Source organism: Pomacea canaliculata, linkage group LG4 (genome assembly GCF_003073045.1).
Source record: "Pomacea canaliculata isolate SZHN2017 linkage group LG4, ASM307304v1, whole genome shotgun sequence".
Classification (NCBI taxonomy): domain Eukaryota; kingdom Metazoa; phylum Mollusca; class Gastropoda; order Architaenioglossa; family Ampullariidae; genus Pomacea; species Pomacea canaliculata.
Window position 1 is genome coordinate 1307782 of NC_037593.1, and position 26701 is coordinate 1334482.

The 26701-nt window shown below is 39.9% G+C and overlaps 2 protein-coding genes across 4 annotated transcripts in view; one reads left to right on the forward strand and one right to left on the reverse strand.

The window, feature by feature from the left end:
* LOC112563134 (lysine-specific demethylase 2A-like) overlaps nucleotides 1-18413 on the reverse strand; it is a 37480-nt gene extending 19067 nt beyond the window's left edge. Inside the window, exons 1-9 of one of the 3 annotated variants that reach the window (XM_025236892.1) lie at nucleotides 18258-18413; nucleotides 5262-5400; nucleotides 3665-3743; nucleotides 2897-2943; nucleotides 1856-2028; nucleotides 1354-1460; nucleotides 1059-1152; nucleotides 548-701; nucleotides 1-116 (exon numbers count right to left, since the gene is read on the reverse strand). In XM_025236892.1, coding sequence (XP_025092677.1) covers nucleotides 1-116; nucleotides 548-701; nucleotides 1059-1152; nucleotides 1354-1460; nucleotides 1856-2028; nucleotides 2897-2943; nucleotides 3665-3743; nucleotides 5262-5400; nucleotides 18258-18290 — 942 coding nt within the window. In that variant the 5' untranslated portion in view covers nucleotides 18291-18413. Of the gene's footprint in view, nucleotides 117-547; nucleotides 702-1058; nucleotides 1153-1353; nucleotides 1461-1855; nucleotides 2029-2896; nucleotides 2944-3664; nucleotides 3744-5261; nucleotides 5401-5974; nucleotides 6559-9161; nucleotides 9294-18257 lie in introns of those variants that run through there. The other 2 variants (XM_025236893.1, XM_025236891.1) reach the window with 2 other exon arrangements.
* Nucleotides 18414-18454: 41 nt separating this feature from the next.
* On the forward strand, nucleotides 18455-26101 carry LOC112563136 (protein orai-3-like). The gene is made up of 2 exons (XM_025236895.1): nucleotides 18455-18757; nucleotides 20895-26101. The coding sequence occupies exons 1-2, from the start codon at nucleotides 18593-18595 to the stop codon at nucleotides 21408-21410; spliced, it is 681 nt and encodes a 226-aa protein (XP_025092680.1). The 5' UTR covers nucleotides 18455-18592; the 3' UTR covers nucleotides 21411-26101.
* The last annotated feature ends 600 nt before the right edge of the window (nucleotides 26102-26701 follow it).

Below are 26701 nucleotides of genomic sequence, written 5' to 3' on the forward strand. Positions count from 1 at the left end.
ATGTGTCCTGTCCTCTACCTCTGCTACGACCAGTTGACTGGAAATGTTGAAACTGTGGAGAAAATTGCCTCCAAATACAAGGGAGTCCACAGGTGTGTATACTGCATGAATCCATCCTGCGAAAAAACACCACAAAGCCATATTTCAGTTATGCAATAGTGTCCTTTGTAAAACTGTGCTACAAAGAAAAGAATATCTATTTATGTATCACTGTTAAATCTGACATAAATTGCATTCTGTACTACTGATATCTAAACTACAGCCAGCACTTCTAATATCTAAACTACAATCAGCACTACTGATATCAATCATATTCTGACCTAGAGATTGCATTACCATCAGAAACAAGAACTTAAGTCGGTACTAGGGACGGCATTGAAACTGTGCACAGCTCTTTGGCCACAGCCAATACTGATGGGATAAGTATGAACTGTCATGGGTCCCCTCCCTCCCAATCTTTCTGTAATCATGAAAGATAAAAATTGTTGGAATTGTTGGTGCTCTTTTGTGCCATGCAAGTGGCAGGAAACAAACCATGTAAAGTCACCTGAAGGAATGATGAAGGTGTTCCCTGCATACAGTCTGATCATCTGACACTGGTCCATGTCATCAGCCAGGAAATAGTCACCTTGCTTAGCAGACAAAATCCAGTGCACATAACGCTCCACATTGTCAGGTGTGGGAGGAATTAGCCAGAACACCTGTCACAGATATTTCCATCAAGAGATGAACCATTCCTATATCGCAAGTGCCTCCTATGCAGTATATAATTGTTGCATATTATGCAGTATACTGGTTTTAATGATGTTTCGCCACCCCCAGCAACCTCTTTTACAGTTCTCAACATTTACCTACAGCTATACCCACAATCTACATCACCACAGCATGAAACAGGTGAAAGTCCTACTTAGGCACATACGTGCTTCTTATCTACAACATACCAACACATACTTTCCCACACCTACAGTTCTGTTTACATGGATACTCATAAATATGACCCCCACTCCCCACTATTCTCTGACCCAAATGCATATGTCAGGAAAAAACCCAGAGCTCACTTTTTCACCATGCAGAATGTGATACCAAACTGACGTGCCACCAAAGTCAATATGGAAGTCTGTGTAGCATCCTGCTACACTCATCAAGCAATACCTAGACAACAAAAAGTATTATTTAAAGTTAACTTTGGTCGCAGACAAGGCCAGCAGGTGATAGTGACTACTGCACACCTTTCTGTATCAGTACTGAATTGCAAGCAAATCAACAAAAGATGACTTAGGAACAGTGACTGTCACACATTTTTCTTTCTCCAAATAAGTTCAGATGTGAAATTCAGTCCACTGTCACACTTACTTTTGTACTTTAGGGTACTTCATCCTGTCGATGATGTTTGTAGCTTCTGTCTGGCACTCTTTCAGATGGCGTGGCCATACCCGGTCCACCCAATCAACCTGACGCACCTGTAGAAAAAAAGAAAACACAGAAAGACAATACTTTAAGTATTCTCAATTCTGATTTGCTTACAGTTTAAATTTATTTTGTTTGTTGACTTTTATTTGAGGAAACTAATCATTGTCAATAATCTCCAAAAGCTGCTATATCAATGTGCTAAATGCACTAGCTAGTAGAATGCAAAGGGTAGAAACCATAGGCACCTCTTTACTATGCTGATTATTTTTATTTTTAATTCTTAAATTGCAGACATTATGACATCTCACTCTACCAAAAATGCATTATACAGAACAGTATGTGATTATGTGATATAGCCCTTCACAGACCACATCATCTAATAAAAAAAGCAGCAAAATAAGCCAATAATAACAAAATGGTGCCCATCTGTCAAGCTGTAACTGACCAGTGTAGGTGACTCGACATAGTTCTCCAAACGAGTGTGACTGAACTCCAGGCTGATAACATTGAGTAGGCGATCTCGTTCAGGGTTTTGGTAGTAGCGCACCCACTCTTTCATAGACATCTCCATTCCCTTCTGGGTGTTGACATCCATGACATCGAGCATGCGTCTGCTACCTGAATCAAATGAAAGGTCAAACATTCTGATGATGCCATATGTAATGATACACTTTTGCCGACTTCTGTTTTATTATCTGTTCTTACTTCCACATTTAGCTCTGAACAGATTAACCAGCACGTTCCTACTTAGCTGAAACTATACCACACTTAATACAAGTTAAATCAATAACCCACCCTGCCTCACAGCCCTACAAACCACCCTCAATGACCTTTTACAGGCCAAGATGGGAAACTTGTATGTAGGATCAGACTGCAGCACTAATATTATATGGCAAATGGCACACACCTGTCTTGTGGTGTGACTCTACTGTCATGCATATCCAACATGCATACACATGATGCATCAAATGAGTGAAGCATTTACAGTAAGCAATTTGCAGTTAAAATTATGAGAATAAATCATAAACACAGAAGACATGAACGATGATTGTTATGTGAAGAGCCATAACTCTCACTTTAAAGGAAAAGCATAAAATAGAATAGTTCCATCTTGTTTCTGAAATTCCCGAAGCACAGAAATGGACAATCTACTCTGATTTCATGTACAATGTAGCGCTCTCACGTTTGCTTTTCGGACAAATACTGAGCAATAAAGCTGACTCACGTGAACTAAAGATTGATGATCCACGCAGGATATATTGTTCTTCTATGTTTATACCAGTCAAGAAGTAAGCAAAGCAAGGACATCACACTCTGCATTCCTCATAACCTAACAGAGTGCACCATAACCTAATTTACAATTATTTTCTAAAAATTCTGCTGTCCCTGTACACAGCAGTTTGATGAAAAACTGCTGCAATATACAAGATATTTCAGTAACAACACATTTCATTTCCTTCCATCTCCTTGCTGTTAGAAGACTCACCGACACACTGCTTAACATCTGTAACTTGGAAATTCTCACTGGGAACCCTGCAAAAAGATCAGCTGGGGTGAGGGCATTTGTATAAGGCATATAAAATTATTTTTGTAATGCAGCATGAGTAGTGTCCATATGCTTATAATAAGGATTGACTAGCATCCACTCGTAATACACAGTGAGTAGAACTCATGTGCTTATAACAGAGTGTGGAGTACAGGCGTGGATGTCAGCTCAACTGATAAAAGTCATAATTACAAATCCCTAATCAGTGTTTCACCAAATAGTTTACATCGTCAGCTTTGCTATAGCATCAGCACTATAAAGATAGCAATTTTTTTTTACACTTATTATAAATTGCCCTAGTCTCCTTGTATCCAGCAGTCAGCCTGCTGACTTAAGCACTACAGGATCGGTTGCAAGAGCAGTAACAATAATAATAAATTCTAATAATAATAAAAATAATAACAAACCCATTCAAATAATCTTTTGAAAGAAATGACTTACTGCTTAAATCAAGCATTGCTAAGGATATTTTCTGAACTCCGTTAGCAACATATTTGTAAAATGCATAAATCTACAGGGTTGTTTAGGCATCCCACATTTTAAGAAAACTGTTATTCTTCAAATTAAAAAAAATCAAATTAATTGAGTTTTTGGGTAAACCAAATAAAACTCAGCATATAGTATATATATGGTTATGATTGCATGAGAAAACTATCAACAGATACTGGCTTGACAGCAAGTGTGCACACTACATTAAAATGTACAGACCTCATTCCTAGACCTGTCTTTTCATAGATGATGATAGGGTTGACCAATCCATTCTCTTGCATATACTTCATGTTGAATTCTGTAACATCAGTAGTCATATTGATTACTGGGTTTCAAAATATTTAAAACAGCCTGGCTTCTTAACAATATTGTAGAATATAATATTTTGTAACAAGTCTAATTTTACTCCTTTACTCATGAATAACAGAATGTACCCAGAATGACAGACATTTACACAGACATTGTGTTACTATATGAGTGGGTGTGTGTGCACATGTGTGTGTGTATGTCGCCAGAATCTATTCTCTCACATAATTCTTCCCTCTAGTGTGCTGGCGTGTCATCATACCTCTAATTGCCCTTGTGGATGAATAAAGTTGTATTGAATTGAATTGAATTTATGGAATTAGAAAATTTAGAGCAAAATGGTGATAAACATGATAACAATAACTGGTGATCTAGTGCAACACCCCAACCAAATCCAGGCCCACCACGCTTTACAAATATAAAACACAAAGTATGACGTCAGGTAGAAAAGACCTGCAGTCGATGGGATATGTTAAAATTGCAGAGGAAAGTAAAAGCCATACAGTCGTGCACAGTGACTCAACAAATAAAAAACATGAAGCAAAGATTAAAATCCCACACCTCTTTTGGTAAAGTTAGTGAAAGGTTTTAAGTCATTGCTGTGCTGGATTACATCCTGTACATAGACAAAGATAGTGACTTGTTACAGCTCAGATGAACAGCTTGGAAAGTCACTGTTTCTTCTGTGGTAAATGCAGGATATATCAATCAATACTTGGGGCAACAGAAATCAAATCACCAGGAGACTGCTGGTATGGATGCAATCACAAAGGAGAAACTGCATGAAAATGTTGAAGCAAATGAATGGTAAGATCCACAGTAGTGATGACTTGTACAAACATCAGAAACTGATATGGCATCAGTTAGAAACGACCAGCAGTGGATGGGAAATTTGATAGTCCTAGAGGTAAAAAAAGATGATGAACCGTCCTGCCCAAAAGATGACACAGAAAAAGCACTAGCCTATAAAACAAAACAGCCTTGAAAAAAGGTATATCTGAAAAAAATCTGCACAGTTTGCTTACAAAATAGTAAAGTTAAATAAACAGTGCTGCCTTCATATGCTGGTATTTTCGGAAAGATGATTTTAAAACATTCCCAGAAATGACAGGTAAAGTCAGTTACTGATGGCAAAGATTGCAACAGACTCAGGAATTCCAACTACTGCATGATGATTTAACATCAGACATGTCTGAACTTTGCTATTCTTGTGGACTAAGAATTAGAACTGTCTGTTTAAAACTAACCACTAGCCTACAAGTATTTCTTTAGTTTGTCTAAGTTGCCACTGTATCTAATGTGACATCTAGCAACCCCCATGCACCCTCCCTATTTTACCTACAAGACAGCCAAAAATGAAAATTGAAATAAAATGATACAAGCCTATATAACATGTTTTTTATCTTCACATCTTCAGTAAACTTACTTTCATCCTTGAGAACTTGTACAAAGTTGCCAGTAAAATTACTTTCTCCCCTGAGAATTTGTACAAAGTTGCCAGTATAATTACCTTCTCCCTTAAGAACTTGTACAAAGTTGCCAGTATAATTGTTTTTGAGTAGCTTTTCCTCAATGTTGTAGTTTCTTTTTCCATCAATGTCATCTTCATCAATGTCCATGTCTGTATATTGCTTTCTCTCCTTCGCTCTCTGCAAAGAAGGCAAAAATAAAATCTCCCCAAGAGAAGCAAGCAACCATTTGATCTCACGAAAAGCTTCAGGTTAGCAGTTTCAGTGACATGAATGTTATTGAATGACAGATGGTTTTTCTATACTTAAAAAAAAAAAGTGATTTAGATGACAATTAAAGGCTGAATTTACTTGATTTTGATACAATTATTATATTGGAAAAAAAATAATAAAAAGTTGGTAAGAACTTGCACTAAACGCACACACACAAACATGAAAGGAAGATGAAACGCTGAAGAACGAAGTGGTGTGCCCTCTAACTATAGCATCCTTTCATGACTATTCAATTTGAAATATTATTGACTTAGTAGTTTATTACACCTGGCATGAAATCCATGTTCCCTTGAATATCTGCATTTTGTTACATCCAATTATCGTTATATCTCTATTTCTTGTGTTCATATCACAGACTATGGCAGTTGTGTGCTCTGGGGAAAAAAAACCAAACTTGTTTGGTCCTCAGTTGCAGGGAATTTCAGCATGGGACCCCTCACCCTACCACCCCAACAACTGACACGGCAGTGACAACATGTACCTTTGTGTGACAGTTTGTTGAATTGTACTCGAATCTTCGGTGACTTTTTCTGGCAATGAAAGCAAGGTCAACATAAGAGCAGAAAGAGAAAGCCTGCATGTTGTAGGAATGTAGGTACAGCGGCCTACACTGTTACCCAAGAGCCACTTCTTGCTCTAGCTATCTTGAGTCATCTTGAGTCGCCTTTCAGCCTGCTGCATGGTGTGCAACATGTCCAGTGGACTGCACTTTGATGGCGAGGTTGTTCATTGTGCAGTGTGTCCCAAGTCGTGCCCATCTCTGGCAGAGGCAACATATTCAAGGCTCAGGCGCCGGCTCCTTCGCTCGCAATGAGGATTTATTTCGGGTCTGCGCTGTGCTGAGCTGCGCATGCGCCAAGCTGTCGTCTGCCATTCCCCGAATGGAGAAGCGACTCCACTCTAGCTGTGCATGCCTTCTGTCATTAAATCAACAGAAACAACTTCCACGCTTGTGTGTCGACAGCCGCCATCTCTCGCGATGTTGGTATACAGAGAAACCAACACCACGATCCGAACATTCCAAATTTCTCTTCCCCAAGGTGTGATGTAAACGCCTGCTTCCATCACATTATAAACAAGTAAATATTGTTCTATAGACTACAGCCTTTCCTCTCAGTGTTCCCGCTACTATGTGTTAAATATATATAATACTGTTACACAGTTTTTATTGGACCCTGTTCTGTGTTGAATATGTAACATTACTACAGTTGTCACTGTTTCTGTTCGCTTAGCCTGTCATCATAAACAACAACAACAATGTTGCAAGAACTACGCGTACATGAACTCTGCGATTCCCTTGTGTGAAGTCTCAGCATGGAGACTACCTCAGAATACACAGATGTTTGCACATCATCGCTGGCTTCTTATTCAGCGATATTTAAAAAAAAAAAGGCCTGGGGCTGCATCATTAAGCTACTTACTGTCAAATTCACGAATAAACTGACCTCATGACATCTTAATGTTACAAAATAAATAAATGTTTATAATTAGCTTCAGAAGTATCCTTTAACCAAATAAAACTTACATATCGCGAAGTGCCACATCATTATCACCTCAATAATAATCGTTGTGCAGGTAAGCAATAATGATAAGATGACCATGATCATGAACTACTTAATGACGACTGAATCAGTTCAATGAGACAGGGAGGAAAACTAATCACTGTACATGTGGGGAGGAAAATCAGTATCAGCAATGATGTTGCGGGGAGTCCTATTTTGAATTACCAACCCAGGTATGTTGACCACAAACAGCTCCTTTTCCTTTCTGGAATCCAAATGCTTTGCCCAGATTTCTACACTAAAGAGATCGGACATGGCTCCCAAGCAAAATAAGCGGTCTGTTAAAAAAATGTCTCGCCTGGAACTACTTTAGCGCTAGTAATGGGCGGCCTGTGAAAACTCTCTAGCCTAGAACTAGTAATTTGGCCTGTTAGAAGTGAATTAAAACTAAACGCTAGTACCTTGGCCTATTATCATGTCTAGAACCACCATTGCGCCGGTCATTATGGACTCATACACCACCACTAAAACCCAAGACCGCAGAACTGTCTTCCTAAGCGGTTAAAGACTCAGTTAATCCGTCAATTTCCAATCCCCACCAGCATCCCTACTTCCCTCGTTCCTGTTCCCACACTGGCCTGCCGTGTTGGCTGTATATCTGTTCTCTTCACGGCAACAAGCATCTTGGTGATGGAGACCTGGCGCCTTACAGAACTACATCCTATCCTATCAGTCAACAGCTCCATCGTACTGGCTCTATCGTCGCTAATTCTACCGCCCCAGTCACTGACTATTGTGTTCTATCAATATTTTATAGTCTGCATGTTACCTGCCAAGCTTTGGGTTAGGACCAGGCTCTGTCCAAGACCAGGCCATGAGCTTTGAATGCCTCCTGTGACAGATGATCCTTGCATAATACAAATCTGCCATCAAATAAGACATGATATTGTGGTCATACAGACCTCCAGAATGGGGTATACTCACTGTCGGCATGACAGCGGCGATGCTGTCTGCGGAGACCCGTACTACCGGTGACAGTGTGGTGACAATGTAGTGTCACAGCCGGTGACAGTTTATGATGACACTGCCTGTGACACTGTAGTGTAACAGCCGGCGACAGTTTAATGGGACACATATTGCGGCGACAGTTTGTGGTAAAAGTTAAGCTATTGCTGGCGATGCACTGTGTGTTGATGGTCTTGCTATAACACATACAGCCGACAACACAGTTTGTAGTAACAAGCATAGCTAATGATACTTTGTGATACACAATTGGTGGTGACTGCTGACGAAAAAGTTTGTCATGACATATACAGCTTGTGATGCTGAGTTCGGTGGTAAACTAAAACCCTGGTGACAGTTTTGTGGTGACAAGTCGTGACACAGGTCGTGACACAATGACCGAGAGGCTGGGTCTTAAAAAAGGCGTATGACCTACATTCTTGTCACTTGTTTTGAGACTGCAGATCGTCAGCAGCCCTACGATAAAGTTGAAGTGTTGTAACCTAGTGTCGCACGCACAATACGGCTTAATGATATGACATTCATACACAGATTATTGCCAAGTGCATAGTCACTAACACGGTTAGGTAGACTTAGGTATGTTATTTGCACTTCTCCATCACTTGGACTTCTAGAGACACTTTGTTTCTCATGAACATTTAGAAGTACACTTCCATCAATTATTGTTCGGCACACTCTCAAAGAGTATTCTAGGGTTTTAACAATAAACTCCTTCGCTCAGGAATCAAGCCCATGAGTTAATTCATTTTTTTAAAAAAGGTTCCTACATAGGTCCATGAAAACAAAAGCATTTTGGATAATTTCACTCTTCTATGTAGTTGATTCACAACAGAATACAGCGCAAAATACTTTAAACAATATCAACGAAGAAAATACTGAAGAAATTGCTCAGGTACACAAACCTCTTATTTACTGATGCATGCTGTCTTCTTTCTTTATTATATCCCAACAGTCTGAACGCCTTACCCAAGGTGAACAATGACTATGTTTGTCTCAGGGATTATATTTCAATTATTTTTGTGACGTTGTAGTATTGCAACAATCGACTTTTATTTTCTGTTACATATCAATTGCGATTACTTAGCAAACAATTAAGTTGTATTACATTAACTGTTTTAGATGAATAAACTGCAGTATGCTCACCTTATTGCTCTTTCAGTTCATCTTTTAGTGCTCTGTCCTTTGACTGACATAATCTGCTTGGGCCGTGATGCAAGTTGGCTGTCTCTAAGACCCCCGGATTAAAAAAAAAATGTGTCATCCACTTCATCAAAGCCACCTTCCATTTCTGTTTCCTGTTCCTCCCCACCTCGTCGACCATTCCCGTTTTCTGGCCGTTTATTAGTGCAAACGCCTTTAAACCTTCAGTCTTGCTCAGTCGGTAGAACGTCAAAGCATTCAAGACATTTCCTTCATGTTTTGATGGTGACAGGTAATAGGTACAAAGACCAATGCATCCTCGACATCCTGTCGCTAAATTTGGAGCTGCTAGGATGACAAGAGTCGCTCCATTTTTAACCTGTCTAATCGATTGTAGATGTCAGGTTTCAAAGTGGAGGACGCACTACTAAACTGTCATTCTGTGAATGAACATACAAAGGTAAAACCTTGACATTAGTATAAAGCTTCGTGTAGAAATGTTACAGTACTGGAGCGTTGTGTGTGCGTATACACACCCTCTCAAATCAAAGAGACTGATGCTACACAGCCGCCGTGAAGCCTGCCAGTACCGAGGTTTTCAACTTGGTGGATGCTGGTTTGTGGTGGTACACTTACAAATCATGACACGTCGTGGTTATATCTTCCATATACTACCGTTACATAAACAGTGGTACACTCAACCAATACGACCACTAGACCAGGTATGAGGAATGTCCGGTGTACAACATCATTAGGTCTGGCCTAGAAGGGACTCCATATTCAATAAATCTATGAGCTTTTTTCATAGCAACAAATTTATACTGTGAGCTATAATCACAACGTACAATAATGAAAATTGAAATAATGAAATCGGCTAGTTTGGTTCTGGGGCAACACTTACAGCCATCACATTAGGGTTAAGGTTTATAAATGTTTGAATAAATAGAGCAGGCCAGTTTTTAAGTTGATGATTTTGTATTTTATACATATCTAAATAACCCTCGGCAGAAAAAGACTCCCCACACCTGCATTAAATAGCGATGCCCTCAACTATCTCTAGACAAAGCGTACCATGCTAGCACTGTGGTAACACTAGACAGTGACGCCCTCTGAACTGTTAACACTAAACAGAACTGCTGCTGTACAGATGCACACAGTTAAAACAGGCTCCTAGCATTTCATCCCACAGTCATTTCTCTTGGCCAGCAACAAAATCAAAACCCGAGCACACAGGACAGAGAACATTTACATAAAAACTGAGTGACTGAGAAACAGCAAGATAGTAAAGGTGAAAGAGTTTATAAAAACACAAAGTGCCAGTATGCAGCCTCTCTTGTACTGGCTGGTAGGTGGCATGTCAGCTCTGATGTTAGTGAACAGTTTTATATGCCAGTATGCAGCCTCTCTTGTACTGGCTGGTAGGTGGCATGCCAGCTCTGATGTTAGTAAGCAGCTCTATATGCCAGTATGCAGCCTCTCTTGTACTGGCTGGTAGGTGGCATGTCAGCTCTGATGTTAGTAAGCAGTTCTATATGCCAGTATGCAGCCTCTCTTTTACTGACTGGTAGGTGGCATGCCAGTTCTGATGTTAGTAAACAGCTCTATATGCCAGTATGCAGCATCTCTTTTACTGACTGGTAGGTGGCATGCCAGCTCTGATGTTAGTGAACAGCTCTATATGCCAGCATGTCACCACTCCTACATGTTGCCTGGTGCCCGCCGTCTCCTCACCTCTCATTCTAACGCCAGCTCCATAGTCTTGCTACAGACGGAGTTCATCCTCTCCTAAATCTCGATCACATGAAAAGAAAGAGAAGACTCAGGTTTTACAATGAACATGGTTAAAGAGAGTGCACAGCGACAATCAGTTGTACCGACTCTCTTCTCGCCCCATTACAAGGCAGCCTGTGGATGATGTCGGGTACTGCCCTGACAGTCACCTCCAGGTCAGAAAATAACTGCTATGTTTGTCTCAGGGATTACATTTACAAACGCTGTGAGGGTGGGACACTTTGAGAATAAAGTTGGGGTGGGGGCGGTGTCAGAAGATCTCCAGCGTGACCTTACTGCTGGCGCGATTAGGCAATTCATCATCATGCCCACCTGCGCCTTCTATTACAGCATGTTGCTTCCAGTGCTCGAGAGAACAACGTGTAGATCCACTAAAAACTATGTATTCACTATTAACTCAGCATACACAACTATGCACAGAATACCAAGTCATGTAAGTGAACTGGCCTACACAAAACTGTGCATTATTTCTTCTTATAAAACAGCACGAGTGTTAACCGTATTTATTCAATTATAAACGGCCCTATGCTCCACTGGGGGTGATTAGGAACAAGAAGATTCAATTATAAAACTGTGTACAGAATATCAAGCCAACGTGTGTAGTCAGTTACAAAGCTGTGTAGGGAATATCAAGCCAATGTATATGCACAAAACTAAAGCAATGATGATTAAAAGGATAGAAGGAAAGCTTGTTATATAATGTGTGACATGGCAGCAGGTCTTCGCCACACCTCAACAGAAAGGCAGAAACTACGAGAGCAGCCAAGACCCATGGCCACTGGAAGTCTGGTTCTGGCGATTACTGCTTCTGAATAGCAACTCTGCGTTTCCAAAAGGTCAACTCGCACAGGACTTAGTCTTAGGTTCGCCGGTATTTAGTATATGATCTAGTCTGTAGTTAGTTATTGCAGCAATGACAGCAAGCATACAGCCACTGTAAAATATATATACGCATTCTTTTTGACGCATGATGCTCGCGTACCACCCTATACCTCCGAGTACCAGTAGTAGTATGCGTACCACAGTTTGAACACCGGGGCTCTACTCCTCCGACGCCCACGCGCTACTTTACATGCCGGTGCGATGAACCGTAGCGCGGGCGCAAAGAATGTTCATGCAAGACCATCGCCAGCGCTGAGAAGAAACTGGCAGATGAATCAGACCACGCAGAGACACAAACGAAGAAAGTGAAGTCAAGACTGCGAGCGACTGTGCGCGCATCTAGTTGACTTTTACACTACCACGGAGATAGCTCGCATTCATAAAGCCACGCGCGCACAAACGCACCTGGCATTATGTGACAGCCTGCCCGTGTGATGCCATGTTCATCTCGGCCTCCCTCGACACAACTGTGAGGATCTTGGGGACAGTGTTTAGTCCAGTCAAACGACAATGCCAGCCCCATCACACAGTCCGGTCAGCTGTGGTGGATAGGGTATACGTCTGTTACACTACCATTGCAATGCCACTCATCACACAGTCCGGTCAGCTGTGGATACCCTATAGGTCTGTTACAGTCATTACAGTGCCACTCATCACACAGTCCGGTCAGCTGTGGATACCCTATAGGTCTGTTACACTGTCATTACAGTGCCACTCATCACACAGTCCGGTCAGCTGTGGTGGATAGGGTATAGGTGTTACACTGCCATTACAATGACACTCATCACACAGTCCGGTCAGCTGTGGGTACCCTATAGGTGTGTTACACTACCGTTACAATGCCACTACCCACAACAATGTCCCTGAAGTTCCTACTTTCTCCATACGCTCCAAGCATCTGTCACATCGCACTACCAATACAGAGTAACTAATAATAATAATAAAAAAAAAAAAGCTATGTCCTCGAAGTTTATACTTTCACCAAAACTTGGGACCGGACTGGGGGCCGATCGGCGCCAGGAAGGGAGGGGGCTAGTGACAGGTAACCCAACTGAACTCGCTGGAGTCTGGAGTAGGTGTGCAGTCTTGACTCTCGCACGATGTGTACAACAGGTGACCATCTTCGCACCTCTCTTCTTCACTCACAGATGTCAACCATTCTTTCCCGAGAAAGGCAAGATCCAGACTGTGCAGAAATGGACCCAAACCTCATTTAACATATTCACTGACACTGCATACCTAATAAGAAACCTGAACAGAGCATTTAAAGTGAACACGTGCAGAGAACTTTCTCCCACCAACGTCCCCCTCCCTCCATGCAGCGCGTAGATGAAAATAAACTCACCCTTTTCTTTGTAGCATGATTATTATATTTAAACAGGTAACATTAACGACAGTCGTAAGTTCAATAAGAATTATAGGTTACTAAAACAAATCCGCGCAGACAACAGTAAGAAAAGTAATAAATAAAAATGCAGTGTTTGCTTATACTAGAAACGAGAGGTTAGTAATAAATCGAGAGATAATAAAAAGGTTAGGGTTACACCGGGAAGGGAGAAAGGAATAAAACTGCTTGTATTATGCTTACACACTAGGTGACAGAATATCGTCTCACACTTGCTTACACGGGGTTATAGAAAATTGTATTAATGCTGGTCACACTGGGTTATGGAATAGTGTATTAAGCTTGCTTACACTAAGATACAGAATATTGTACTAAATTTGCTCACACTAGGTTATGGAGTACTGTATTAATGTTGCTTACACTGGGTTAAAGAATATTGTATTGTATTAAGCTTGCTTACACTAGGTTACGGAGTATTAGGTTGCAACACCCGAAAGAGGAGGATGGGAAGATGAAACGGCCGAAGAAGTGATGATGATTTACGGTTATTTGCTACACTAAACACGCGATCAAACTGTCTAAAACATGATGACTTACGAATAATTGTTTCACTAAACATGCGATCAAACAGCCGAAGACAAAACAAAAGACATTCTGGACTTGACTACGCCATGTGCTTCCCTAAAAACGTGATCAAATGGTCTAAGACAACCACGAATGCCCTGTGTTATCTTCACAATAATTTATGCAGTCTTTAAAAAAACAACAACAAATGTGAGGGATATTAAAGTTACCCACAACTAACACTTTTCACAGACGTGACTGAGAATCTTCTATGTACCCCGCGGCAATAGCCGGCCAGTGCGAACAGCGGGGTTAGGGGCCTCGTAGCTGAATGCTACCCCACAACCCACCCTTATTTACTACTTTCTCGCCTTTTCAAAACGGTTTTCGTTTTCCGGGTGTAGCATCTCACTGTGTCATCTCCTTGTTCATGACTGTTTTCAAGTTTTCCTTGCGTCTCCAGCGTCTCACACTGGCACTGTCCTCCTCGCCTTGTTCACCATTGTTTTAACAGTTTTCCGGGTGTTTCGTCTTACATCCTGCCTTCCTCACCATCTTCGTTCGTTTTCAAGATTTCCGGGAGTTGTCGACTTTTCCCTAGAGTTTCATTCCAAAAATTAACGTGTCAAGCATTATCCTCGCTTTTATCTTTTTATTTTCTCCTCTCTGGTAAGCTTTAGTTTAGAGAAGCAAGTTGCCCATACTGAGGCAAATGATGTCTCTTGGTGGTCACCGGGATCCTGGTGTACACTAGGGTGCTGGCAATTCAATTAGTGCATGGCAATCACACTACATGCAGGCGAGTACTCGCAAAATATGTCAAGTGAACGCCATGAACAGGAAGTGTGATGACTGCTTACACTCACACAGAACGTCATCGATTGCATGCCATGAAGCGGAAAAGTGTGACACTGACATGTCTCTAAGTGAGCGATGTAGCGTGGCACAAGTCTACAAGTGAACACTGCCAGTAGCGAGGCATTTATATGATTTAAGTCACAGAACTGTCATCCCCTGCCGTCGCCTAGGTGCTATTAATAGGTAATATTACAATGGGGTAATGAACAAAGACTGTTTTGAAATATGGCGGCTTTAGAAGAATTTAATTTATGAAGCTCACTAAGCTCTGAGCATAACAGCACATGCTTCATTTAGCCTGGCAAAAGAAAAAAAAAAAAAGCTAAAATTGAGATTTGCCATTATATGTTCAATTACATTTCTGTGATGTGTGCCAGAAGCAGGTCACGTGGCATTCAAACCTAATCAATTGAATGATTGGAGCTGTGCACAAAGTTGGGCTGAAAATAGGTAAAGCCGTTACCAAACGTGACTTGTGCAGCGAGGATCGCAGTTCCAGGGTTGAAGTTGATGGCTGCATGCTTTGTATCGATCATCACTTTCCTCGTACATTGCTTTGTATGAGTACAGTTAACACACGGTGATGACACGCATGCTTTGATGTGGCTGGATCGACCACAGACAGTCCGGGTGTGAGACACGTAGGTAGCCTATACACAAAGGGGAAGGTTTCACGGGTTCTACCCGGTCAAGCGGGCTGAGCATAGAACAGTAATAGCTTCACTTCAGTACACAAATCAAATCAGGCACACTTTATAGGCTTCCAGCACAATCAGTTCGATAACGCTGGGAACAGAAATCATGCTCTTTGAGTGAATTACAATTCAACTTACATATCCTCCGAACTCTCACTCCACCTTCTGCACACACACACCAGTCTCTTTGCGTTTAGCATGCTTTACCAACTCGGTTTATTTATTTTTCTATTTCACTGTTTGTCACAATCCCTTCTGTCACTGAACTACGCATTTACCCCGTAAATGACAGTTATCAATAAAACTGCTATTCTTCTAAGGTACTAATAGTAAACTGCACTTTGAGGTCCATATGCTCAGTTTGAAGACCCTCCCATCCCCAACCTGACGACCAATAAACTAAATAGGCGAAAGAGCGAATAGTGACCACAGCAAACGCTGTCCGCGCTGATCAGTGTAAGTCTGAGTGTTCCACATCTGATACCTGATATCGAGGGTCAGTAGTAAGAGACAACAAACTGCATAAAAGATACGTGCCACGTGACACAAGCCCACCCACAACCATCGCCCAACCACCCACACACATGCACGTGCCGACAAAGGAACAACAGCGCACACACAAAAAGAGTGGGTTGGAAGGAAAATAAGTCAAATTCTACTGAAAACAAAACATTAAAAAAAAGAGCCTGCGGAGAAAGACCTATTTCTACTGACAACAACACACAAAAAGAGTGAGTGGTCAAATCGCAGATTTCCTCAAAGAAAAGAAGCGAACAGAAGGCCAGTTGGCCGATGTGTACAGACTCAAGCACACCAGCCTTCGCGGTGAAGACACGTTTCTAGATTCATGGGCCCAGACTGATAAAGTGTAACCGACATATGACCAATGTTAGTAATAAACAACTAAAATCCTCATTTAGATAAACAATGCTAATAAAAAATAAAAAATATTGCTGTGTTGAAGACAAAGCAGCACATTTATCCGAGGTGAACAAGTGTGTAAATAACATGCCATCCAAACCACACAAATGTGCAAATGTCGACTATTATGCATTCGGGGATATACCGATGCTGTTGACGTGACGGTTGCTCTTATTTTAGCTGTGCATTTCGCTTCAGTTCACTGATTTTAGTAGATAGGCGACCGGAGTTTAGTTGGAAACAGAGAAGCATGCGTGTTAGGATGGGTATGTAGGAGGCATCAGGCAGCAGGAACATGCGGGAGACGAGAACGTCTTGTGGGCAGCAGCAATAATGTGCATGAGTCTATCACTGCAAACGGAAAAGCGAGAGCTTGCAACTAGCGCTCACATAGTCGGCGCTTGGTCCGTACCACTCACCCACCTCATAACACTCGGGTGGTTATGACCAAGTTTTGCTTTTTTTTAAATTAAAAAAAAAAAATTTTTTAAGCTCGCATCATAGGCTCTGTGAACCCCGAGACGACCAACACGATTCCCAAAGTACAGACCATGTCTTTTACATAGTAAATTACCCCCTACATGCTCCAAGACCACAGCCCAATTTTATAAACATTACACATAGTCAAAGCTCACCCTCTACATTTTAGTTTTGTCACCTTCACGGTGACCAACGCTAACGATCATCATCCCAGATACCACACACACTACATTGTAGGCGTACGGGACACATGGCAATGAAGTAATGTCACTAAATCCCTCAAAATTATCAGTCATGTTGTTTTCCGTTTCATGCTCTCCCTCTGGGGCATTTCCCTCTAGTTAAACGTCCAACCTCCAGGCTCTGTTCTAAGCTACCAAAAGGACAGAAAAACTCTGGCCATGGCAAGGGCTGCAGTGCTAGGCAAGAAAGTCTCCATGTCCTTGTGATGCTGGCTGTGATTACGTCACCACAACCAATGTTTTCCGCGCGCTACCTACAAAGAGTTGGCGGTGCCTGTATGTCCTTTGACCACGCCGCCATCCCAAAAACAAGCCCAGACCTTTTTCGATTTTAAAAAAACCCGTCTTCGTCAACTTAAGAAAACGTGCTTATTTTTCGAATAAGATCTTTATTTCAATTTTCCTTCGGAGTCCATTTATGCAGAAATGTATATGTTCCCTGAGCTGCAAAGACCATGTTTCATGGCTGGGAAAGAAATCCATAATTTCATATTATACAAAATATATATTTATGCTAAGTAAAATATATTTTAAGGATGACGTAGAGTATAACAGTGACCATTAAATGACGGGAAAAAAATAATGTTGATAGTAAACTAAATACCAGGTGGGCGCACGCGGCTTGTATCACGTAGGCCACTGCGCGCGCTGTTAACACTCTACACTGTTACATTTGCAAATAAGACTCTAAAAGTAAATTACTACACCTTAATGAACATATAAATATCAAGTTAAAATATTGTTAACATGCCAGAATTTCCTCTTAGCCATAACAACTTAACATCTGCAGCATCTCTTCCCCTCTGTATACTACACGGGGGGGCTCACGCTACACTGCACAATGTGAAACTTCCCCAAGGTGTTGAAAATCGCAATAAAATTTTGGTTATAAAAGTAAAATCAACAATTTCAACGAGTTAAAAACTTCCATCTTATATGTTCCAAGGTTGCCGTCGCATGCTTTTACAAATAGTTTGCGACACCACTGAAAAATCGTAGTTTTTTTGATGGATAGTTCCAAGTTCAAGTCTTCCTAATAGTAGAGAATAAGAGAGAGCGAGAGCTTTGTTGCAGAAGAAAAAATGAACTGCGTAGACACTTGGGCGTTTGCACAGCTGTATTTTGGTGAAAAGTTTGGAAATACTGTATAATTGGGTTTTTTAAATTTATGGAAGCTTATAAATCAGGATTTGCGAGGTTGTTTAAATTTTGGTGCACTAACCCTAAAGACAGAGGAAATCACAAAATGGCTGCTCTCTCCAACATGCTCACACAATGTTCGCGTTTGACTGGAAACCTGCACTAAACAGCCACAACCTACCAATTTTCGTCCACCTTCCGCGGTCTCAGCCATGGTCACTCGTGCATTCACTCTCAAAAACACGGTATTTGTCCAAATTCTAGATGCTGTTTGTGAAAACGATCTTTCGAATAGAGCGAACTTTTTTTGTATACAAAGTTGTGACGTCACCAAGGGCGGCCGGGTTCAACCACGTGATCGGTCATAGCGCATGCGCATGTGCCAGAGGGAACTACACGGCGAAGACGCGCGGCCGCGAGGGTTCCGGATGACATGCTATACAGCAATTAATCGTCTGATCATCAACGCTGTCAGTCACAGCTGTGACGCCTGCCTCCAAGCTGAGGGGATCTCTAATGCAGCCAGTTTCACATACATATCAAGAGTGGTTGTACACATCGCACTCTGGACAGATGGCGAGTCATCAAAATACAACACTTTCCTGGCGGAGGTTGTATCTAAGCAAAGCAAAATTGAAAGCAAGCAGCCGAACTTCTGCTCTTTTGTCTGGATTTGCAATGGTAAGAGTAAAATTTTAGCATTGAGATATGTTTAATAACTCAAAATGTCTCATAAATGTTGGCATAATCATTACGGTAGGCACGCACGCCCACTCTTTTAATGCCGGTTAGCGCCTGTCCCCAACACGGTGAGGATTGGCTGTCATGGGTTCAACTCTCGTCTCGGGCACGCTGTATTTTCTCTGCATGTAGCATCTATTTACAGGGCTGGCTGCCTTGTCGTGATATAGCCTTATTTGCTGGCTTAGCGTAAAACACCAACTCTCCTTCACCCTTGATTAATGCCATTATAAAAGTGATACACACTTAACCGAGACTGTATTAATTGCAGAACAATAACCGGAATAAGAGTGCTTGTATTAAAAGAAAATGTTCCAATTGCTGATCGAGGACACAATACACACTAACGCTAGGGTCATTAGAAAAACATGTTGAGTACATTATACATCGGAAAAATTTGTACAACATTGACCACAAAGTACTTTCCATTGCCCAGTCCTGCATGTCTAAAACTGCTCCTGACTATTTGCAAGAGATAGTTCCTCCTTACCAGCCGTCGCGTACCCTGCGCTCAGGCTCCCAGTCACACTTTTAAGCTGTGGAATGCTCTGCCATTGTCACTCTCCACCATCACCTCACCAACCACGTTTCGCAAAAGACTGAAGACCCATCTGTTTCTTTCAAACCAGTCTTAAACAACCATGAAACACTTCTGTCTATATTTTTTACTTTCCTGGTGTTTTATATATTTGTTCGCTTTACTTTTTCTTCTTTTGTTTTTTTTTTCCTGCGCAATGAGCATTCTTCTGAATGGATACCTGCGCATTACAAATCAACATCATCATCATCATTGTTGACATGCGTTTGGCTCATGCTTATGCCAATGAATGGAATCCTCTCCATGTCCACCCTGCAGTTTTTACGAGAGCAGGTTAAAAAAAAACGGCTGGTGATGGTGGAGTGGAGAGAACTAGCTGAGCTTCACCTTTAGCATTGTATCCAAAACACTTATAAGTGAACTCCCTGATTTTAGCTCAAAGCAGGTATATTTGTCAATACAAGGGAAACAAAAAAACTGTTCCCTCTCGATACTGAGTCATATTTTTAAAATGGCCTTGACAGCGGATATAGCCATACATTTGGTGATCATTAGAAAGTGAATAAAACATGTACATTCATATAATGTTAAAACAAAACATTAAATTTAGGTAATAATTTATATTTCTACAAACTAACATCTCCACAATTTACCAAGGAGGCAAACATAATGCTGATGGAGATATAAAAGTGAATGTCCATATATAAGAGCCTTAAGTATCCACAATTTGCTATGGCTATCAAGAGAAAAAAAATGGAGGCACCTGCAAATTTTGTTTTGTGCTTGTCTTGTTAAGTATCTTGTTACATCTCTGTTGTTATCTGAGGAGATGCTCTTTTCTGAGTTATTGTAAGAGAAGAATTTTTTAGATCTGTAGTGATAAAATATTTTTACTTGAACATTGGAAATTAACTGTTTGTTTCTACATTTATCATGAACTTAAGATTCTTTTGCATTATGATTGGTTGGGAAACCTGTTAAATCTCAGTGTGTGGAGGTAAAAGACTTTGTACCAAGTGTGAGCATGTTGGGATGGAAGTAGCATAATGACGAAAAAAAGGAGAGATGTATTTTTCCTGCCATAAAAGGATGCCCCTGGCAGTTATTTTAAACCAGCAACACAGATTCTGAGAAGTACTATTTAAAGGACACATTTGGAAAAAATTCTGATGGTGCTTAGTTTATTTAGAATAATAATCAGTCAGTTTGATCTGATGTACACATTTGTATTGATGATATTGATAATCTTGTTTTGATGAAGCATTAAATATTATGCTTCTGAATTAAGTGTGGCAGAAGAGACTCAGTTTGAAGTATATGAAACTATTGAAGCTTAAATAATGTATGTAAATGATATAAAATAATACACATAAAACGAATATTATCTTGCATTTAAGGCAATGACCATATTCCATATTGCATTGAACCAGAACGGATTGTGAATAAGAATGATGCAATAATATTAATTTTGTGAACTAAGAATGTTATTTTAAGTAAGCAGATGAAATATTTAACATTTCTAATGGTCTTCATATGCAGGTGGCAATGGTTGAACTTCAGCTTGAGAAAGACGATAAAGTGCCAGAAGCCCTGTTGGTGGTATTTGCTGTATGCACAACACTGCTTGTGACAGTCCACTTGGTGGCACTCATGATCTCCACCTGTATCTTACCTAACATGGAGGCCATTAGCAGTGGGGAGGGAGCAGCCAGCATACATGGTGTGCAGGCAGTGAACGAGTCTCCCCATGATAAGATGCGGTTGTGTGTGGAAATGGCCTGGGTCTGCTCTACAGGCCTCGGAATAATTCTCTTTCTCGTTGAAATTGGTATCTTGTGCTGGGTTAAATTTTTTGAGCGGAGCCAGAATGCCGCCATTGCTTCTACTGTGATAGTGATACCAGCAGGAGTGTTGTTCGTCATATTTTCACTGGTTTTCTATCGAAAACTGATGGCACATAAATATGAACTCCACGAAGAAGGCCTGAGAGAACTGGAGGATTTGGCACATGCCCTTAGCAATGACAATGAAACACATCGACTCAATGTTGTGTGAAATTTCATCAGTTTGTTACAGCCTTTGTGTGGAATTCTTTCAGGATTACATTTCAAGGTTGTTTTGTTTTCATAGCTTTACTTGTTGGATGTCGTGGATGTGTTCTAGCACTAGTCATTTTTCGTAGGATGAAATGTTTTGTGCAGCTTGCTTTCTATAGAGAAAAGAAATGAAATTTTCACAGAACTGGTTGTTTCACAGAAAAATAATGACCAGACTGAGGAGTTAATCAGGTGCTTGTTTTCTTCAATGAAGCAGTTCAGCTGGCCTGTGGACTGGCTGGTCATGGGCTCTAGAGAGGAATAGCTGACAGAGTTGTCTTTTGCATCAAATGCTGCAAGATTGAAAGCAGGTTTCTGCCTACCCTGTATCTTAAATAGCAGTGGTAGAGATCTGATTAATATTATGATAAAATCAGGATGCAAAATGAATTTATCACAATTATATACTTGTCATTTATTCACTTCCTTGAGCAAGAGCCTTGATACTAGCCTAAGTTAGGTTTCCTTGACACTGTGTTAAACTGGCCCCAAACCTTTACCATGTTCTTTTAGGCAAACTTTCATTACCAAATATTATTTTAGTTGTCAGTTATGCAAACTTTCTTTCTGTATGTAAGCTAATTTTTTTACTCAGCTAGTTTTCTGCTGGAGAAACAACTTTCATTAGCAAAACTTTATTTTTTCTCTCCTAACCATGTTTGCTTTTGTACTAGAGCTAGTCAGGTTGTTAAGCGTTATTTAAAGAGAAATGACTTATTAATGACCTCTCCTTTTTTTTTAACTAGACATTTCTCAAAACCATGATAATAACCTAGAAGTCAGAAGGCATGAGGGCTAAGTTTTTCCATGCAGAATTTTGCACAGTTGAAGATAGTTTCTTTGTATATGTAATTTGTTTACAAGCAACTTTATGTCTTTCTTTTTTTAACCAAGTAGGTGTTTAGATTTTTTTGTTGTTTTCTAAATTTCAGATGCTCTTCTTACATCTTGCATGCACATATTGTTTATACACCAGCCTCCTGCATATACCTTTGCATGTGTATTCTTATTTCATATTTCTTTGTGTTTATATTGCATATATGTATTTATTATGTGGAATGTACACAGTTGGAGCGTTCACTTGCTAGTAAATGGGATGTTTTGTAAAACTAAATCTTAACACTTCTTTCATGGTCATTTTCACAAATACAAGGCATCTGCTCATATTGTAATTGTAGTACCCACCAGTACCACATCCTTCTGTATGTAACCTTCAAACATGTTTACCAGAATACAAGCTCAAAACATCCATCAATCTTGCAAGTGTACTTCTGATTTTATTGAGGTTTATATTTCTTAAATGAGGTGCTTGATTTTTCCACGAACATGTTTTCTTTTTTTTTTTTTTAAATACTGAACGCGAGACACTGATCCATCTGTTGTGTTGGGGAGATTTTTGGTACAGAAAAGCTAACTTTGTAAGTTTGTCTTTAAAAATTGTAAGGAACCATGGTTTAAGTTCTGCGCCACACTGATCATCAGGGTATTAAATGATGTTAGGTGTGGATGCTGAATTATTCTTGTAATAATATGGTGACTGATTTTAGCATGATGATGCATAACACTCTGTATTAGAGATATGTGTGTGTATGTCTCTCTCGCTATCTATATATGTAATCTGAAGCCATTACACCCATAAGGTGAGTTTGCTTGCTAGGGTCATTGTTATAAAGTGAGGCTATGTTTGTGCCATAGAGCATCCTGGGGAACTCAAGGATAAGCTTCTTGTTTCCAAAGTTATAAAGCTCTATCCAGACCCCACAGATGTTTTACCTCTGTAGCTGTAGTTATAAAGTGGTAGGAAAGAAGCCCTGGGGTAAAGAAACATAAAGTAATATCTGTGGGCATAGCATTGTAATTATGAAAACAAGATGCTTTTCCTTGAGTTCTTCATTTTGCCATGGAAAAGTGACTTGCATTCGCTTTATAACTATGACCCCTGGAGGGCTAACAACAGGAGATTCCTGTATGTAGATCTTTAGATGCTGAGTGTTTATTGTGGGTTATCTCCTCAACCAAGTCCCTGCTTTTAGTCACTTAGTATTTATTGGAACCTTTTTCTCTTAGAGTCAACTGACTTTAGCTGATTTTTGTTTTTTTTTTAATGTAAACCATGGACTGTGTTTAACCACTGTTTACTAGGAGTCCTTTTTCACAGCTAGCTACCTGACAGTCACCAAATCAAGTAGGGGTTTTCTCCTGCTTTAAGCCACTAAGCATTTACCAGGAGTCTCTTTGTAATGAGCCACCCGCTTTAGCGACTAGGTGGAGATCATTTCCTGAACCAGCTTCTCTTGGATCTCTTTTGGGATGTGAGTGCTCTGTCTCCATGTGTGTGTGCATCTGCACATGCACAACATCATGCACACTACAGCTATACAACAGTGTGTAATATGATTTGCTATGATTGTGTGATCTTACCTCATTTATGTCAATATGCATAACTGTGTGTGTTACATAACATGATTGCATGTAGGATGTAAATGTGAAGCATTTTTTGTCATAATATATTTGTGCATATTGATACACGACAGTTTGCTTCATTCTGAGCTGTGATCATATACTTTTACTACCTTCATGTCCCAAACTTCAGATTGTGCTCATTTACATATTAAAAAAAAGAAATAGGTTGGAATTTTGAAATAATCTGGCTTGTTACTGCACTGATCTGAAAAACATCTGGACAATTTTTGTATGGTTTCTACTCATGTGTACAGAATTGTGTACACTTTTGGAATTAAAAACATTCCTTTTGTATGTTTCTCTCACTGATTTCGCATGCAAACTAAAGTCCATTTTATGTGCTTAATTATTTTTCAAAATTTTTGTAATGCTTCATTCTATCCTGAAAAATCCATGTTATGTTTGCATGGGTATATACCTAAGAGACAGCACAGTGTTAATGAAAGTGATAATCAGACTTTGGCTGACAAATTAGCCAGAGAGATTGCTGTCATTGCCATGGTAAAAGTGTAAAAACATCTCCTGTATGACTCTTGTCTGTATTACTCTTTGCTTTGTTAGTAGTAATGCACTGCCCTTCAGTCAAATGAACTTGCTCTTGTGGCAGCAAAGAATTAGATGCTATCTCTGTACTTTGTGAAGTACTACAGGATGGAGCAGAGTATGAAAGCAGGAAAAGAAGGTTGGAAATTTGTTCTAGCCTGTTTGTGACATTATCACACAGTTGTGGGGCTCATGCATAGATCTTTGCAGCATCGAGGGTGGGGCTGTGATTAAATGCTTGATGTAAATGCTGGGTCCACTTTTCAAAGATAGGCAATTGTACTTTATTATCTGTCCACTTCGTACATTTTCAGGCTTGACTACCCCCTACAGTCTGCATATAGTCTTGATGGATTTAGACATTTTACTCTGCCCAAAACCAAGGTGGTATTGCAGCCCTATGCTCCTGAAGGAGTAGCAATGAATAGATTGTAATAAAGAGAATAGAGCAAGCAGTTAATAATAGCATTAAAAAAAAAAAAGGGAAAGTAAAGGCAAGACACAAGTAACTGATGTATTAAAATGTTTGTTAACTTATCTGCATTTTCAGCTTAATTTAACTTCCTCTAGGTGCAGATCATAGTTTCTAAATGTTTTTCCTGCTCCATTTCTAAGACTTTATGAAACATTCTCCATTGATACATACTTTCAACTGAATGATAGTGGCTTCCATTGCAGTAAAGAAATAGCAGTGTGATAAGTATAAATGAAGGTCAAGTGTGCAGATACAAGAGCCAAGCTTGTGGATCTGAAAGAGATGCACAAAATAACCTGATGTAAGGCTCCAGTACTGTGGTGTGTTAACAGTTATTTTGCAAGTAGCCATGTCTTTATTTTTCCACAACTGTTTTTTTGTATGACCCTGATTTCCAGTTGATCTTTTTACTTAATGAAGTCATCTTGAACTACAGATGTTTCTTGGTGTAGCATATGTCTCTTCCGACTGGAATCTGTAGTATTTCAGTGTGTGGGTGGGGGTTGCGTGGGTTTACCAAAGAGAGCTGCTTTTGTCTTCCACACTTGCCACATGTCCATAGTAGCTGCAGTTTTTGATAGAGTGGTTGCATCGATTTTAAAAAACTGTTCTCCATTCATACGTAAACAGAGCATTCCCCAAGACCTTGCATTCCATTGTCGTTTTCTTGCAAATGAACTTATTCTATGGTGCTCTCAGGTTTCTTCGAAAACTTCATTCTTGTATTGTAGTTATTTAATTTTTGACTGAACTTAGAGGGAATTATGTGCTGTTAAGAGTGTTACAGAAAGAAAATGTTATGAATGAGCATGAAGATACACAGACCTCTATTGCATATTATTAAATTTTAAATATATATGTATATATGATGTGCAATATAGCATTACAGTCTTTTGTTAACACTGTGTTGTGTGGAAATAAGATATAAATGAGTTTATTTTTAAAAAAAACCATGATAGAGCACTTATTTTGCAAGCTATTACATTACTCATTTTGTGGTCCTCAGTGCAAAGTGTTTATGTTCACGTGATAATGTGGGGAAAAAACAAAATGCTCTTCATTGTCATTATGATGATATGCCTACAAGTGGTTAAATGCCTTAAAGATTGTTATATCTTCTAAGCACTAAAAAAAAGATTATAGAGAAAATATAAATATTTTTGTCATAACTCTGATTGTGGATTTTTCAATTTAAAAATCTTGAGAAAGACTATAAGAGAGTGGCTGCTGAAGAGAAAGAAACAGCGATGTTTATTTTGTCTCTACGAAGTTTTTTTTTTTTTTTTGTCATTTCCAAGTGCTTGTATGGTCATGAAGTTACTTAAAAACACTAGTACTGCTGATGAACTGGATGGTTTAAGTCCTCAGTGCTGACCTATAATTTCTCAACAGGTCACATTTTTCAGGAGCATGGATCCACCTTATGATTTGACAGTAGTTTGTGGGAGACAGCTTTATGCTTATGTAGGAAATGTCAGTTTACAGTGGCCAGTTGTAAGATGAAAGAGACAGCAGCTTGCTGCCATCAGTTAAAATGATAAAAATAATCTCCCTCTTGTAACAATATCATGTCACTAGTTTTAGTTTTGGTAGTTTCTGTATTTTGACAAGAGTCAGAGTTTGGGTAGAAGAACACAAGGTGAATATAAGTGTTTTATTTTGTGTGCACACACACGGAGTTATGCATCATATAACTATGTTTTGGTCAATGGAGGTGAAACATTCCCAGTATAATGTCCACACAGTGGCTAAATTACCTAACACTACAT

Bases quoted from the DNA above. Each gene is read 5' to 3' on its own strand.
- LOC112563136 (XM_025236895.1), top strand. From the start codon at position 18,593: ATGCAGCCAGTTTCACATACATATCAAGAGTGGTTGTACACATCGCAC. The intron at 18,758-20,894 runs GTAAGAGTAAAA...CTTCATATGCAG, and splicing joins TTTTGTCTGGATTTGCAATG to GTGGCAATGGTTGAACTTCA.